Here is a 16750-nt window from a genome sequence, read left to right on the forward strand (position 1 = left end):
ACTCTCCCAAACATGCTTATTCTTTGCATCGAAACGCCACCACAAGTCATATTTGGTGGTGATTATCAGCAAAGAGCACCAGTCACAAGACCAGCCGAAAAATCTCAATGGCGGACACTTTTTCAATAAATGGAATATTGTCAAGTTGACACATTTTATGATTACTAGTATACAGTGAAATCTTCTATATTCCGGGAATACAAGCACAAGTCAAAGCAAACAATCCATCAAGCCACATTCACACAACTAGAATTAGGTCTAGGGAGCGGTATATGCTGGCCCAAAGAATTGGACAGAGCAAGGAACCCTACCCAAATTAAACATAGACATAGGATTATTAATAATTTTCTATTTACTCAAAATGAAAAGAGCTTCTGAACAACCGGAATGAAGAGAACAGCAGAGATTTTCATGTTCAAGCACTAAACTGATATCATTTTTGTTTTTAAGTATCGATAGCAAGAATTACAGGAGCAATATCCAATATTTCTAACAGTGGAGAATTATCCCAGCATGTTTCCTTTAATATGAATCAGGCCAACATGCACATTTAGGACAGTACGTGACTTGTAGAAAAAGGAAGCTGACTATTGTTTTTGTGGATCCGGTTGCGTCCCTACCCACTTACACAAGCGCACAAATATGCAGTGACCTTCTCTAATGTGAAACATCAGCACACAACATTCATCTGATCCTTTTAAGCAAACACTATAGCATTATGAAGCAGGCAGCAGACATTGTGCTTGGATATGGAGAGGTAACACACCATGGTCCCAGACTGCGCGTTCACATTCAATGCACTCGGCAGAAGCGAGTGGACAGCTGCAAGCATGGGTGCTGAGACACTTCCTGCCGTGGCATACCCACGCCTCACAGAAATCACAGATTGCGCCCTGCAAGAAAACATATGGACAATGTAATTACCTACAAATCGCGGTTTCGGCTAACTCAGTTTTGCAAAGTTTTGTTTTCTGCATAACACAGACTGGATCTTCCCATAAATAAGAAATGGATTGGATGAAAAGCCAGATACACCTCATAAGAAGCGCACCTTGTAGGAGCACTGACAACCTGGCTGCTGGAATTCAATTCATGTCGGTGTGCCTTTGGGATGATCAATAGGCCAATTGATGGGGTAATCCAAGTCCCTGCAACCCTAGGGGCAGATCTGTACACTTTGTAATAGGCAGATTAAAAAAAAACACACGGGAGCCATGGGAATAAAATAAAAGCAAACACTGGCAAGTCCTCATTAATGCTCCTTCAACCACCCAATTGAATGGGATGTAGCGGGTGTGCCTAGCAGAATAACAGTTGTGCCTGTGCTGTAGACCATTTTAATAGCTATTGGTGGGAGTCTGATTCTCAGCCGCTATGTCACATATTATTGGGGTTATGCCCATACACATGAATATTCGGCTCATCCGGGCGTTCATGTGGTTTTATAGAGAAGAGAAAGCTGCCTCCAAATGGCTCTTGTACTGGCTTATCTACTGAAGAGCGAAAGGGTCAGGAATTAAAATTCAAACTGTCCGACTCTCATCTCCTTAGATATCATTTGTTGGTGGGAGACTTGGAAAGCCATCACATATTAGACTGTTGTCCGATCCCCCGATTTCATCTGATCTTATACTAATGTGTATGAGAGCTATAAAAGGAGTCCAACAGTTCCCAAACATAAGTTAAACTATAAAGGAGACTTAGCCCCTGTAAAATGCACTTTTACAGTCCACAATACACTATAAGTAATTTGTACATTAAGGTGCTGGGTGAAAGCTCAACATGGCCCACAGCAAAGTGCACCGTTCTGCCCCCTGACTTAAGGGTCCTTTACACACTGTGACTTTCTAGTGATCCCACCAGCGATCCCGACCTGGTCAGGATCGCTGGAAAGTCTCTAACTGTCGCTGGTGAGCTGTCAAAGAGGCAGAACTGGCCAACGACGCAGCAGCGATACGGACCTGCAGAACGACCTTGCTGGAAAGGGAACACTAGCATGCCTATGGGCTGGGTCGCTAACCATGTCGTTGTAACGGAGTCAAACACACCGATGCATGCTGCGCAGCGGGAAACAAAGGACCAAAGAATGGTCCTGAATGACTTGTAGCGATCAGCGACCTCACAGCGGGGGCCAAGACGCTGATGCGTGTCACACACTGCAATGTCGCTGGGGAGGTCGCTATTACGCCACAAAACCGGTGACGTTACAGCGATATCGCTAGCGATGTTGCAGTGTGTAAAGGGGCCTTTAGCATTATATAATCCCAGCCCTCCCAGGCTCTTGATTGACAGCAGCTGTTACTTGCCTAGAGTGAGCAGTGCCTGAACATAGTCTTCATGTGTGCGCTCACAGCCCGCTCTGCTGTGCCTGCGCGTCACTCTACCAGTGTAGTGAGCCGCCGCATTGAATAAGTCTGTGTGCGCATGTGTCGGCTCCTGAACAGTCAGTGTGCACGCAACAATTCTGCTCCGGCTCAGTGTATGCAAGCGAGCACTGCTTTCAATCAAGAAACAGAGAGGCCGTGGGATGCTAAATCAGTGCAGAGCTCTGGGCCATATTACATATTAATTATACAGCGTTTTCTGCATAATAAAGGCAAGGGTTAATAAAATGAAGGTATGTTTTATATAGGGGATAAGACACACATTAATATGTACTTTGTGCTTAGGAGGTGATAGTTTTCCAGTACTTTGGTATTGACCTGTCCTTACAGGGAGACTAGGACCAATGGAAGTTTCTATCATCATCACACTAAGCCCTGTAGTGACCAAATAGATCTACAGTAGAGTCTAGAATAATCCGTCCACCTCCAGCTATAGAGTTAATAACATGGATGTGTCACAAGTCGCCCTGATCACTGAGAAGACTGCTGACACATTTGCTCAAGGATTCTTTTAATTCACATGATGCTTTCCGCATAAAAAAAAATCATTGGATTTCTGTACGTCTGGCACCATCTTGTGGTGAAATGATAAATCTAACTATGCCGGTATAAATGGGGTGATGCTTCCGGCAATGAAAGGTCTTTCCCTATTTAATTAAACTGTGTACAGTTCCCAACACACTTTCTAAATAATGTAAAATACTCAAGGCTTTCAAGATCTCTTTCTGGCACCCAATCCGAACCTTTATGGTTTACCTCCAGTAAATAAGTGATAAAAATGATGTTAAATCAAGAAGATACTATCATATATAATAAATAACATTGGGGCAAATTCACATGGTGAAGTATGCGCAAAGTTTCCATCCTCCAAGCATATTCTAGATATTGATGACATAGAAACAGTATCATTAAAGGGGTTGTCCTCTACTTGAATATCACCTTGTCAATCAGTGAAGTGGCCACAGGGATTGTGTGACATAATGTCAAGCAATCACCGGGAGAGCCAATGCTAATGACCCCCTGGAATGGCACCAGCACCTTAGTCAAGATTAAGTATTATTATTTTACAGTGGAAAATATACGGATTAAGAAGGGATTGTCTGAGTAGTGGACAACCCTTTTAACCGATGGACTTCCAGGTGGAAATATATCAGAGTGGTATATAACATTCTTGCCTAGAGGCTCTTGGTTCATTGTCTAGTACATACAGTTCACAAAATTAGTTAATCAACAGAAGGTGAGCGCTGCGACTGCGTGATGTCACAAAGTCATGTAAGCCCCGACACCCCTGGAACAAAGCCAGCAGTCTCTCATATTTTTTTTTTTATTTTTTTTATTTTACCTGGGTGAAACGTGGAATCAAAAGGGGTTGTCCTTCCTTAAAGGGGACAACCCCTTTAAGGAAGCAAAATTTGCTACGCACATTGTGACATATTGAACTCTAAACTGTCAATTCATTTTACTGGACTTCAAAATAAGGCCCAAGACACATGGCATGAAAATCAGAGCGAGTGGAATCCGGAAAAACAATCGCAGCATGCTGCGGGTGTAATGCGATCCGCTCTCTCTCTCGCACCCATTCAAGTCTATGGGGCGAGAGAAACATCGCACTGCACTCGCATTACACCGGTGTAACATGAGTGCAGGGAGAGAATCGCATCAGCTGGCAACGGAGGAGAGAGGGAGATAAATACCTCCCCTCCTCAGCGCCCGCCCTCCCCTCCTTAGTGCCGGCCCTCCCCTCCTCAGTGTTGGCCGGCCCGCCCCCCGCAGCTCTGGTCCGATCACACAATCAACCTCAGTCGCAATAACACTTTAATGACACTCGGCTCCCGCTGGAGGATCGCAGTAGTCCCCGTGTGGCCCCGGCCTAAAGATTAAAACGACAATAATCTGCTACTTCTACAGCAAGTAAGACTGAAAATACTGGGAGTGTAATGCCTTTCATTTTCTGATGAATTTCGGTACATACCACCATTGCCATACCAGTACTGTAAACACCAGGGTGCTTGATCACACAATCTGAGGATTTCATCATACATTTAGTTTTTCCTGAAATAGGAACAAAAAAAATAAATAAGAATTATGAGGATGAATTTATAAATTTGTAAAACTGGGGATGTAGAAACAATGCGATGTAACAAGCCACAACATATATTATCAAGGACGTGTGATACAATAATTAGGAGTTTCCACAATGCATTGGCAAGGTAGGAGTTACTCCCTGCCCCGCAGGAAAATCAGAAAACTACTCCCCACATTACCGAAAGAGGATATATCACATAGGGAGCTAATATTTATACAGTTCCTTAAGTTAATCATTTAGATCAGCATTACTGAAGTGTTCTATAAAATCAGTTAAACACTTCTACATCAGTAATGTTTGGGGGGGGGGTTTCACCTTTGGAGTGGTGCTTTTAATCTAAGCTCCCTGCCCCCGGTCTTAAACTCACCCTTTAGTGGCTTCACTTTTTACCGACGCTGCTCCGATCCCGCGGCGCCATATTGTGACCCCAACTTCTGACTGACGATCAGAAGTCAGGAGTTACGTCACAAGGTCTCAATACAAGTCTATGAGAGCCAGAACAAGGCTCTCATAGAGATGTATTGAGTTGTGATCTCCGGCGGAGTCCATGAAACAGTGGAACTGGCAACAGATCACAAACTGCCGGATAACGATCGGAGCAGAAGTGATAGAAGGTGAAGACGCCAGAGGGTGAATATAAGTCTTGGGACTTTAGGTTAAAAGCACCACTCCAGCAGTGAAAAAATAACAAAACGCTGGACTCATGCTTTAAAGTGAAACATTAAAAAAATATATATCACATAGGAGACATTAAAAATGGCACAAGTTTTATTAAGAGCATGTGAACTTAGTTTATATAAGAATGTGGTCACATTTCTTTACCTTGCCATGGAAAGCTTTTTGCATGTTCGCTGAACGTATCAATATGCCATTACTGAAGCGGCAGAAGCTAAAAGAGTGGACCTGTTATTTTTTTAAGCAGTGTAGTAGGGCACCAGAAAAGAAAAAAATTGTACTGCAGGCAGATGGGCAACATACCATTTTATGGCCATTGTATGGCCACACGTCGTGGCATTTTGTCAAGATATATACATTATAGAATACCACTTAAAGGGAACCTGACAGCTGATACATGCTGACCAATTCAAGGGCAGCAGGTATGAGGCACGGGCTGTATGATCTCAGCCAGGTATGTCTGACTCTGCAACATCACAGCATTTCAGAGTTAAACATACCGTATTTCTCGGATTGTTGAATCTAGAAAAAAGAAGCGCTGATAGGGTATTACCAGAGAACACGAGTAATATATAAAATATATACACTCAGCTAGTGTGGTTGTGAGTGTCATAACCACTGTTTAAGCATGAGATAATGGCGTCTGCTGCAGCCCCACGTGAATGAGCATTCAAACAGGAGAATAGAAGGGGTTAACGCCACGCATCAACCAAATGAAGATGTAGAGTTGTTGATAATATCTTTTTTATTTCATAGGTCTACGCGTTTCGAGGTAGAAACCTCTTCCTTAGGACCAGAATATCAACAAAGCAATATTCTGGTCTTGAGGAAGAGGTTTCTACCTCGAAACGCGTAGATTTATGAAATAAAGATATTATCAACAACTCTACATCTTCATTTGGCTGATTCACGGCGTTAACCACTTCTCTTCTCCTGTTTGAGTATTTTTCGGATTATAAGAAGCACTTTCCTCCCAAAACTTTGGGAGGAAAATGAGGTGTGCGTCTTACCCGAATGCTGGTTACCTAAGAAGGTGTACAGGGGTCGCAGGAGCAATGTTGCGGGGGCTGTGCTGGAGTTGAACTGTGCAGGGGCTCCGGGCCGAGGGCACTTTGTTTTGCTGGGGTTTCGAACCGAGGGCGCTTTGAGGTGCTGGGGCTGCGAGCGCTGTGCTAGAGCTGCGAGCGATGTGCTGCAACTACGCCGAGGGCACCGTGCTGGGGCTGCAGGTGCCATCCTGAAAATGTCAGCGGTGCGGACTTCAAAATTATGGCGCCCGGTATCGGCGCATGTGCAGATTTAGCTCTCGGCTCAAGTTCTCATCTCCTCACGTGGCATTTTCCTTAAGTCCGCTGCTGGGAGATCAATAAGCTGGAGGCGGCGCGTGGGCGAATGAGATCTTAAGCCAAGAGCACCATTCTGCGCACGCGCCGACTCCGAGCGCCATTATTTGAAGTCTGCATCACCAACATTTTCAGGATGACGCCCGCAGCTTCAGAACATCGTCCACAGCTCCCGTAGCATTGCTCTATTCCACCACTGCCCCTGCTTCCTGTGAACCTACTTCACCACCACTGTCGCCCGCTCCCGGTAAAACACCACCGGATTGTAAGATGGACCCCATTTTTTTTTCCTCGATATTTGGGGTGTGTCTTATACTCAGAAAAATAAGGTACACTGGGTACGGAAAGTATTCAGACCCCTTTAAATTTTTCACTCTGTTTTCTTGCAGCCATTTGGTAAATTCAAAAAAAGTTTTCTTTTTCTCATTAATGTACACTCTGCACCCAATCTTGACAGAAAAAACAAAAATGTAGAAATTTCTGCAAATTTATTAAACAATAAAAACTGAAATATCACATGGTCATAAGTATTCAAAACCTGTTCAGACACTTCTATTTAAGTCACATGCTGTCCATTTCCTTGTGATCCTCCTTGAGATTATTCTACTCCTTCATTGGAGTCCAGCGTTGTTTAATTAAACGGATAGGACTTGATTTGGAAAGGCACACACCTTTCTATTCAAGACCTCACAGCTCACAGTGCATGTCAGACCAAATGAGAATCATGAGGTCAAAGGAACTGCCCCAAAGAGCTCAGAGACAGAATTGTGGCAAGGCACAGATCTGGCCAAGGTTACAAAAGAATTTCTACAGTACTCAAGGTTCCTAAGAGCACAGTGGCCTCAATAATCCTTAGGCTAGGTTCACACTTTCGTTGTTTTGCTTCAGTCACAATCCGTCGCCTTGACTTCTATTAGCGACGGATTGTGACCGATGATGCTGCGTTGCATCCGCTGCGTCGCGGTCAGTCGTTTTTTGACTGACCGCCGGGCGGAAGCAACGCAGCATGTAACGTTTTTTGAGCAGTGCGATCAGTAGGATTTCGCTGCGCATGCGCTCTCTGGCTCCCTGCCCCCATAACCAGGATACACATCGGGTTACTAAGCAATGCGCTTTGGTTAGTTACCCGATATTTACACTGGGTACGTGTGCAGGGAGCCAGCACTAAGCGGTGTAATGCTGGTAACCAAGATAAATATCGGGTAACCAAGCAAAAAGTGCTTTGCTTTTACCCGATATTTACCCTGGCTGTGCACGGAGCCCGACACTTCCCCGCTCGGCTCCGCCCCCTCCCGCACTCAGCATGTATATACACACACACACACACACACACACAGACACTCACCTGTCCTGCAGTCCCCGCGGCACTGACGTCCTCAGTGCCACGGCCCCGCTCGGCTCCACCCACCACGAACTCCGCCCCCTCAAGCTCCGCCCCCCGCACACAACGGAGTCCGACAAAGAATTCTGTTCTTTGTCATCCGTTGTGCAGCGCATCAGTCACATGCGTCAAGCGACGCATGTGACTGACACAAAACAACGGAAATGTGAACCTAGCCTAAAATGGAAGAAGTTTGAGACCACCAGAACTCTTCCTAGACCTGACCGTCCACCCAACCTGAACAATCGTGGGAGAAGAGCCTTGGTGAGGGAGGTAAAGAAGAACCCCAGGATCACTGTGGCTGAGCTCCAGAGATGCAGTAGGGAGATGGGAGAAAGATCCACAAAGTCAACTATCACTGCAGCCCTCCACCAGTCGGGCCTTTATGGCAGAGTGGCCCGACTGAAGCCTCTCCTCAGTGCAAGACATATGAAAGCCTGCATAGTTTGCTAAAAAAACACATGAAGGACTCCCAGACTATGAGAAATAAGATTCTCTGGTCTGATGAGACGAAGATAGAACTGTTTGGTGATAATTCTAAGCAGTATGTGTGGAGAAAACCGGGCACTGCTCATCACCTGCTCACTACAATCTCAACAGTGAAACAAGGTGGTTGAAGCTTCATGCTATGGGGGTGTTTTCCAGCTGCAGGAGGACTGTTTGCAATTAAAGGAAAGATGAATGTGGCCAAGTACAGAGATATTCTGGAAGAAAACCTCTTCCAGAGTGCTGTGGACCTCAGACTTGGCCGAAGGTTCACCTTTCAGCAAGACAATGACCCTAAGCACACAGCTAAAATAACAAAGGAGTGGCTTCAGAACGACTCTGTGACCATTCTTGACTGGCCCAGCCGGAGACCTGACCTAAACCCAATTGAGCATCTCTGGAGAGACCTGAAAATGGATGTCCACCAACATTCACCATCCAACCTGATGGAACTGGAGAGGATCTGTAAGGAAGAATGGCAGAGGATCCCCAAATCCAGGTGTGAAAAACTTGTTGCATCATTCCCAAGAAGACTCATGGCTGTACTAGCTCAAAAGGGGGCTTCTACTCAATACTGAGCAAAGGGTCTGAATACTTATGACCATGTGATATTTCAGTTTTTCTTGGTTAATAATTTTGAAAAAAATTCTACATTTCTGTTTTTTTTTCTGTTAAGATGGGGTGCAGAGTGTACATTAATGAGAAAAAAATGAACTTTGTTTGAATTTACCAAATGGCTGCAATGAAACAAAGAGTGAAAAATTTAAAGGGGTCTGAATACTTTCTGTACCCACTGTATATACCTGAAATCCTACAGCCAGTGTCTAATACATGCTGTCCGCTTCCCTTGAATACAGTGCTGTTTTTATCTTGCAAACATCATTAATAATACTACAAGTTGGTACAACTTACCGCAGTGGGCACACATAGGTAGCTTCTGTACAGAACTGCAGAAATAGCAAAATGCTCTGTTTTTCTGCCGTCTTCACACATAAGAGAGAAGAAAATAACACTGCTTTAAAATATTACTGACTACGTTTCTATAAAGAGCAATGGTAAAAGCAGTAAAAGATTTACAGTACCTTTGGCACTTGTCACATTCCTATAAACATAAAGAGAGAAGGACGTCAGAGCAGAACGAGCATTTACATGACAAACTCCCAACGCTCTTTACTTAAGTGATAGTTTATGTCCCAGAAAAGTAATGGTTCCCACAGTGGAGATTAGTGCGCGGTATGGTATATGCTCACTAGCCATCTATATGCACCTGTCAGAGGAAGGAGATGGAAATGTGAAGCTCCCTTTGTGGAAGGATTCTGTGCGACAGGGATTTATCTTCCTACACCTGACTGTAAGGGTATGTGCGCACGTTGCTTTTTACCTGCTTTTTACCTGCTTTTTTGCTGCTTTTTCTTCTGCGCTGTTTAATGCCAAAATGGATGTGTTCTTCTATTCAAGCAAAGTCTATGGGAATTTGGGTTTCTTGTTCACACTATGTTGTTCAAAATGCTGCCTTTTTGTGGCAGAACTTTGGTCAAAAACTCAGCTTTTCAAAGAAGCAACATGTCAATTGTTTTTGCCATTTGGGTTTTGCACTGCAAAGCTGAGTTTTTGACCAAAGTTCTGCCACAAAAAGGCAGCATTTTGAACAACATAGTGTGAACAAGAAACCCAAATTCCCATAGACTTTGCTTGAATAGAAGAACACATCCATTTTGGCATTAAACAGCGCAGAAGAAAAAGCAGCAAAAAAGCAGGTAAAAAGCAGGTAAAAAGCAACGTGCGCACATACCCTAACAAGTACTCAGAGGACACACGAGCCTTTACAGCAGGCAGGGGAGCCAGAAATATGGGACTGCAAAGTATCAATTATACTTGTAGGATCCGTCATAAAAAGCACAAAGTGACAAAACCGAACTGTGAGCTGTGTGCACACGATGCGTTTTTTACCGCGGAAACGCTGTGTTTTGAACCGCAGCGTTTCAGTGGCAAATTGCATGCGTTCAGCTTTCCCAGCAAAGTGTATGGGAAAGCTGAAAAATCAGTGCACATGCTGCGTTTCTTTCTGCAGCGTTTTGGATGCCAAAAATCGGTGCGGAAAGAAAAGCAGCATGTCACTTCTTTTGTGCGTTGTGGCTGCGTTCTCTCCCCCATTGAAATCAATGATGTGGGGTCAGAACGCAGCCACAACGCATGGACCTGCTTTTTTGTTGCGGTCCGCGGCCTTTGTCGGCACGCCAGAACGCAGGCATTTACCTGGAAGTGAGGTCAAGAGGCTTCCTGTTGACCTCACTTCCTGGCAAAGCCCCCGGTGTCGCCAAAGTGCCCGCCCCGACCCCCGACCCCCCTCCCGAAAATCCAACATGGCCGCGCGCACAGTAGCGCACCGGCCGCCCTGCTCCTATGATTTCTGTCTCATGTGCAATAACACATGCGACAGAAAACTGTCCCCCAGGCCCTGCCCGTTCACCCCAATTCCCCCCGGTGTCATACATACCTGTCCGGTCGCAGCGCTGATCCCCCGCGGCCCCCTCCTCCTTCACAGTGCATGCTGGCCGGTCACATGAGCAGAGCAGCTGACAGCCAGCAGAGTGTTCAGTGTGAGCTGTGCTGGCTGCTAGCACTCTGCAGCTGTGACCCGGGGAGAGTGGGTGCAGATTTTTGCACCCACTCTCCTCAAATGGAGGGTCTGCCCTCCTAGAAAATGGGGGATACGTTTCCTGAACGTGCCCCCATATTCTAGAAGGTCCAGAGGCGACGTGGGACATCCATATGGATTTCTGCGGACCCATTTTTTTTAATTAAATTGGAGAACAAGGGAATGATTTGGGGAGTGTTTTTTCTAATAAAACATTTTTTGTTGTCTTTTTTTGCTTTTGTTTACTGTCAATTAGTTATGTCGGGTGTCTGATAGACGCCGTGACATCACTAATTGCTGGGCTTGATGCCAGGTGACATTACACATCTGGTATCAACCCCATTTATTACCCCGTTAGCCAACGCACCAGGGCGCGGGATGAGTTGGGGCGAAGCGCCAGGATTGGCGCATCTAATGGATGCGCCACTTCTGGGGCGGCTGCGGCCTGCTATTTTTAGGCTGGGAAGAGTCCAATAACCATGGCTCTTCCCACCCTGAGAATACCAGACCCCAGCTGTCAGCTTCACCTTGGCTGGTGATCTAATTTAAGGGGACCCCATGTTATTTTTTTTTTTATTCTTTATTTATAAATAAAAAAAAAAACATGGGGAGCCCTCCAAATTGATCACCAGCCAAGATGAAGCTGCCAGCTGTGGTTTGCAGGCTACAGCTGTCTGCTTTACCCTGACTGGCTATCAAAAATAGGGGGGACCCCACGCCATTTTTTTCATTTTTTTTTTTTTTTTTTTATTGGATAAATACTAAGCTAGGCACCCTTTAGTGCCACATGAAAGGTACTAAAGGTGCCAGCTTAGAATATGCTGGCGGGGGTAGGACGTTCTATATATTTGACATCCCTTCATCCATTGACGCTTTTTAGGCTGTGTGTCCACAATCAGGGTTTGCAGCGTTATGGGCGCTGAGTGTTTTCCCTGCGTCCATAACGCTGCGTTGTGCAGTAGAAGCACAGTGGAAGGATTTTTGGAGATCCCATGCCCACTGTGCTTCTTTTCTCCGCAGCATAAACTGACCGGTAGCGTGGCTTCCCGAGCCTCAGCATGTCAATTTATGCTGCGGAGACGAGTGTTCTCTGCAGGTAGTATAGAGCTCCACAGCAGCCTGAACCCAAATCGTGGGCATGGGCAGCTGCAGGAAGGCTGACACTGTGTACTAGACGCCGTGTCGCTGGATCATGGCCACATAGCCTTAGGCCCCTTTCACACGTCAGTGATTCTGGGACGTTTGTGCTTTTTTTTAAACGTACCAGGATCACTGACATACGCAGACCCATTATAATGAATGGGTCTGCTCACACATCAGTGATTTTTCACTGCACGTGTCTCCGTGCGGCGTACCCGCGTGTGCGTGATTGCCGCACGGAGACATGTCCATTTTTTTCTGGCATCACTGATGTCCCACGGACCACGCAGTGGTGTGATCCGTGAAACACGTGCCAGAAAAAAACGTGCTTTTAAAATAAAAAACATTTTAACTCACCCGGCTCCAGCGATGTCCTCTGCAGCCCGTCCTCCCTGTTCCTTCTGTGCCGGCTCATTATTGTCGCGCATATTCATGATGCACGACACAGCCAACCCGGAACCAGCTGCTGCGGGGGTCAGCGCCGGCCAGATGCTGCACCGCGGGAGCGATCAGCACCATGGAGAGCGGGAGCGGGCGCAGGTGAGTTAATCTCTAAGTGCAATCACGGGCCACGGAGAACGGAGCCCGGATTGCACTTAGACAACCCACGTGTGCCGTGATTCACGGCACACGGAGGGACATGTGCGTGTTTTACACGCCAGTGAAAAACGTCAGTGTTTTCACTGACGTGTGAAACGGGCCTAAAAGTGAGAATATTGTTGCTACAGCAACATTTTGGGTGAAGTAGCTGTGGATTCAAAATGCTTAATATACTCCTGAATAAAATCCTTGATGGGTGCAGATTCCAAAATGGGGTCACTTGTGGGGGTTTTCTGACGTATAGGTACCTAAGGGGCTTGGTGCGCGAAGTTTATTTCAACTTTTCCAAAATTCAAATGGTGCTCCTTCCATTCCAAGCCCTCCCATTTATCCAAACAGAATGTGGAGAAGGAAATGACATCACAGGTTTTTTTTTCCAAAGGTCTGTGTTCAACCAACTTTATTATCACTGACAAGTCTTAAAAAACGCACCTAAAAAAACGCATGAAAAACGCATGAAAAACGCATGAAAAACGCATGAAAAACGCATGAAAAACGCATGAAAAACGCATGCGTTTTCGATGCGTTGTTTCTCAAAAAGCATTGTTTACAATTCTCCCCTCTGCCAGAGGGTGCGTTTTTTTCCGCGCGGAAAAAAAAGCAACGTGTGCACATACCCTCAATACGTCTAGCAGAGAAGAGTTGTTCCCCCCTCAGGATGGTTATTTTACGGATAGTTGGATTTTTTACAGCGATATAGATGGTTTCAGTGTTGGGCCATGTTAGCCATGGGATAAGGAGAAAGCACTTAAAGGGAACCAGTCAGCAGTTTTAGGGCCTATAAGCTGCGGCCACCACCAGTGGGCTCTTATATACAGCATGTTAGAATTCTGTATGTAAGAGCTCAGACCGCTGTGTAGAACGTAAAAATCACTTTATAATACTCACCTAAACGGTCGCTGCGGTGGAGTTTGGCCATATGGGCATCTCCGTTCTCCACTGCCGGCGCCTCCTCTTACGGCCATCTTCGTCCTGCTTCTGAAGCCTGTGTGCATGAGGCGTCCTACGTCATACACGCTGCCGGTCCCGCGCAGGTACACTACAATACTTTGATCTGCCCGCTCTCAGGGCAGATCAAAGTGCGCCTATGCAGGACCTCAGTGCCGGCGAGTGTGTATGACGTAGGACGCGTCATGCACCCCGGCTTCAGAAGGAGGACGACAAAGATGGCCGAAAGAGGAGGCACCAGAGAACAAAGACACCCATATGACCCAACCCCACCGCAGGTGAGTATTATAAAATGATTTTTACATTCTACACAGCGGCCTGGGCTCTTAAATACAGCATGTTAGAATGCAGTATATAAGAGCCCACTGATGCTTATAGGCCCCAAATCTGCTGACAGGTTCCCTTTAAGGCAGGGATACAACACATAGATCAGTGCTCCCCAACTCCAGTCCTCAAAGCCCACTGATCACCTGGGCAATACAGAGGGAATCCAACATGATCTGTGATCTGCTGGCCCTGGAGTTAGGGAACACTGGAGAACGTAATGACCAGGTCACAGTGCCAGTTCCTCCAGTGTGCTAGCTTAGACATGGTACCAAGAAAGTTGATTTTTTAAGCTGGTCAATAATAAGGGAACTGAAAGGATTCTTCCACTGCAAAAGAAAGGTTCTCTTAAACCCTTCAAATAACTATGGGTTATTATTTTTCATATTTTCAATATCCCTTTAAACAGTTATCCTTAAAGGGGTTGTCCAGGAGTTTGGTTAATTTATCATATGGGGCTAAGGACTTATGGGCAGGTAGTTGTGACCTTGCCTGTTTTGCCCGCAAATTGTCTGTTCCTGGTCAAGTGGTGACTCTCCTGCTTCATTTGACCTAATAGCAACAGAAAAGCTGTTTCTCTTCCGATGTGCTCTTCCAATGGGGTGTCACTGCTGACGTCATGCCGATGGACAACCGACTCGCCGCAGTTAGGCCGCACGGAGCCGACGGTCAATCAGCATGACATTGGCAGTGTAGCATCCTGGACAGAGCAGAGAATAAGAGAAGAAGCTGCTTTGTTGACATGATGACACCGGAAGCAGGAGAATCATCGTCAGCAGCGGTCCGTGACCACTCTGAGTTGGTAAAGATCATTGCTGGGTAGAATAGACATGTAGTAAGCAACCAGGTGCTGGTAAGCCGAATATGACAAAAATAAGTAAAGCGCCAAATAACCCCTCTAACATTATAAGTCATCAGACATCCAAATATCACAGGACAACTTGCTAATCTTGCCCCCAGTGGTCAGACCCCACCAATCCAGTGAACTAGGCTGCGAAACACCCTGCTGAAAAAGACATCACTCCGCTTCATTTATAGTCAATGAGACTGCAGTCATCTGGACAATAAATGAAGGGGAGGAACGTAAATGTTATCTCTCTGTTACGACAGGGCACCATTATTCTCCCACGATGGGTGGGGTCCCAGTGGATGGACTACCACCAATCAGCAAGTTACTGCCTATAATATGGATAACCTGCTACTTTGCACATCACCCCTTAGGCCTCATGCACATGTCAGAGCTATGGACATTATAGGTAAGGATGGTTGACCTTAGGGAGATCAACATCCAGCACCGCGGAGCACCATCACGTGTTTCTCAATGCAGTGATTCTAGAGCAATGCCCCCTGAGAAATATGCAAAACAAGGAAGCCGCGGAGACACCATCACATGTTTCTCAACGCTGGCAGGAAACTAGCCAGGTCTTTCACCGGGAAGGAACAACCACGGGAAGGGCAGTCTCCAGTCAAGGAAATCACCTGTGCAAAACATGGTATCCATCCACAGACAGCTGTTTCGGGGTATGTGTGGATGGATACCATGTTTGGTTATAGGTGTTTTCCTTGACTGGAGACTGCCCTTCCCGTGGTTTTTCCTTCCCGGTGAAAGACCTGGCTAGTTACCTGCCAGCGTTGAGAGCTATGGACATGACTGACATGGAAAATATGATTTTTACATATCTTAGTCAATACTGCTAATACAATTGCTCTGAGTTTCAGTTAGCAGTTTTAATTATTTTATTCAATTTCAGACCCTGTTGTATGCAGTTTGCAACCTAATCCAAGTTTTAGAGTTTTTTCTTGTGAGAGTGTCCTTCCCAGTGATACAGGCTGGATGTGAGATCTGTCTGTAACCAGGAGAGCTGCTGACTTCACTTGCTTTTGTGTAGCAGCACAGCACTAATACTGCCCATATTTCCTCTCCATATTCTTTCCCGCAGTGTACAGACTGTTTCCTGTGCCCTCTGAGATCCCCTCTCCTATCTCCCCACACTGTATCACCCCTTCTTTATTACTGAGACAAGGGAGGGGGAAGCAGCAGATCTCAGAGTCTATAACATTTCTACAAAGCACTCTGCTTCATCAGGGGCTGACAGGTACAGCAGGAAAATAGTAGAGTATTTTTAACCCCTTAAGGACGAAGCCAGTTTTGTACTTGATGACCAGGCCATTTTTTGCAATTCTGACCAGTGTCACTTTATGAGGTCATAACTCTGGAACGCTTCAACGGATCCTGGTGATTCTGACATTGTTTTTTCGTGACATATTGTACTTCATGATAGTTATAAATTTAGAACGATATTTTTTGCTTTTATTTGTGAAAAAATCGGAAATTTGATGAAAATTTTGAAAATTTTGCAATTTTCAAACTTTTAATTTTTATGCCCTTAACCCAGAGAGTTATGTCACACAAAACAGTTAATAAATAACATTTCCCACATGTCTACTTTACATTAGCGCAATTTCTGAAACAAAATGTTTTGGGGTTAGGAAGTTAGAAGGGGTCAAAGTTCATCAGCAATTTCCCATTTTTTCAACAAAATTCACAAAACCATTTTTTTAGGGACCACATCACATTTGAAGTGACTTTGAGAGGCCTAAGTGACAGAAAATACCTAAAAGTGACACCATTCTCAAAACAGCACGCCTCAAAGTACTCAAAACCACATCCAAGAAGTTTATTAACCCTTCAGGTGCTTCACAGGAACTAAAGCAAAGTGGAATGAAAAAAAGCAAAAAATAAAA

The 16750-nt window shown here is 45.4% G+C and overlaps 1 protein-coding gene and 1 long non-coding RNA gene across 2 annotated transcripts in view; one reads left to right on the forward strand and one right to left on the reverse strand.

Annotated features, from left to right (window-relative positions):
- The window catches only part of ZNF330 (zinc finger protein 330), a 45726-nt gene that overhangs the window by 16930 nt on the left and 12046 nt on the right, over positions 1-16750 (reverse strand). The window contains exons 3-6 of the mRNA XM_075348318.1: positions 9438-9457; positions 9268-9338; positions 4357-4436; positions 767-893 (exon numbers count right to left, since the gene is read on the reverse strand). Coding sequence (XP_075204433.1) covers positions 767-893; positions 4357-4436; positions 9268-9338; positions 9438-9457 — 298 coding nt within the window. The remainder of the gene's footprint in view (positions 1-766; positions 894-4356; positions 4437-9267; positions 9339-9437; positions 9458-16750) is intronic.
- LOC142310712 (uncharacterized) overlaps positions 1-16750 on the forward strand; it is a 60188-nt gene that overhangs the window by 10590 nt on the left and 32848 nt on the right. The gene's annotated exons all lie outside the window — the stretch shown is intronic.

The sequence above is a fragment of the Anomaloglossus baeobatrachus genome, chromosome 1, assembly GCF_048569485.1.
Source record: "Anomaloglossus baeobatrachus isolate aAnoBae1 chromosome 1, aAnoBae1.hap1, whole genome shotgun sequence".
NCBI lineage: Eukaryota > Metazoa > Chordata > Amphibia > Anura > Aromobatidae > Anomaloglossus > Anomaloglossus baeobatrachus.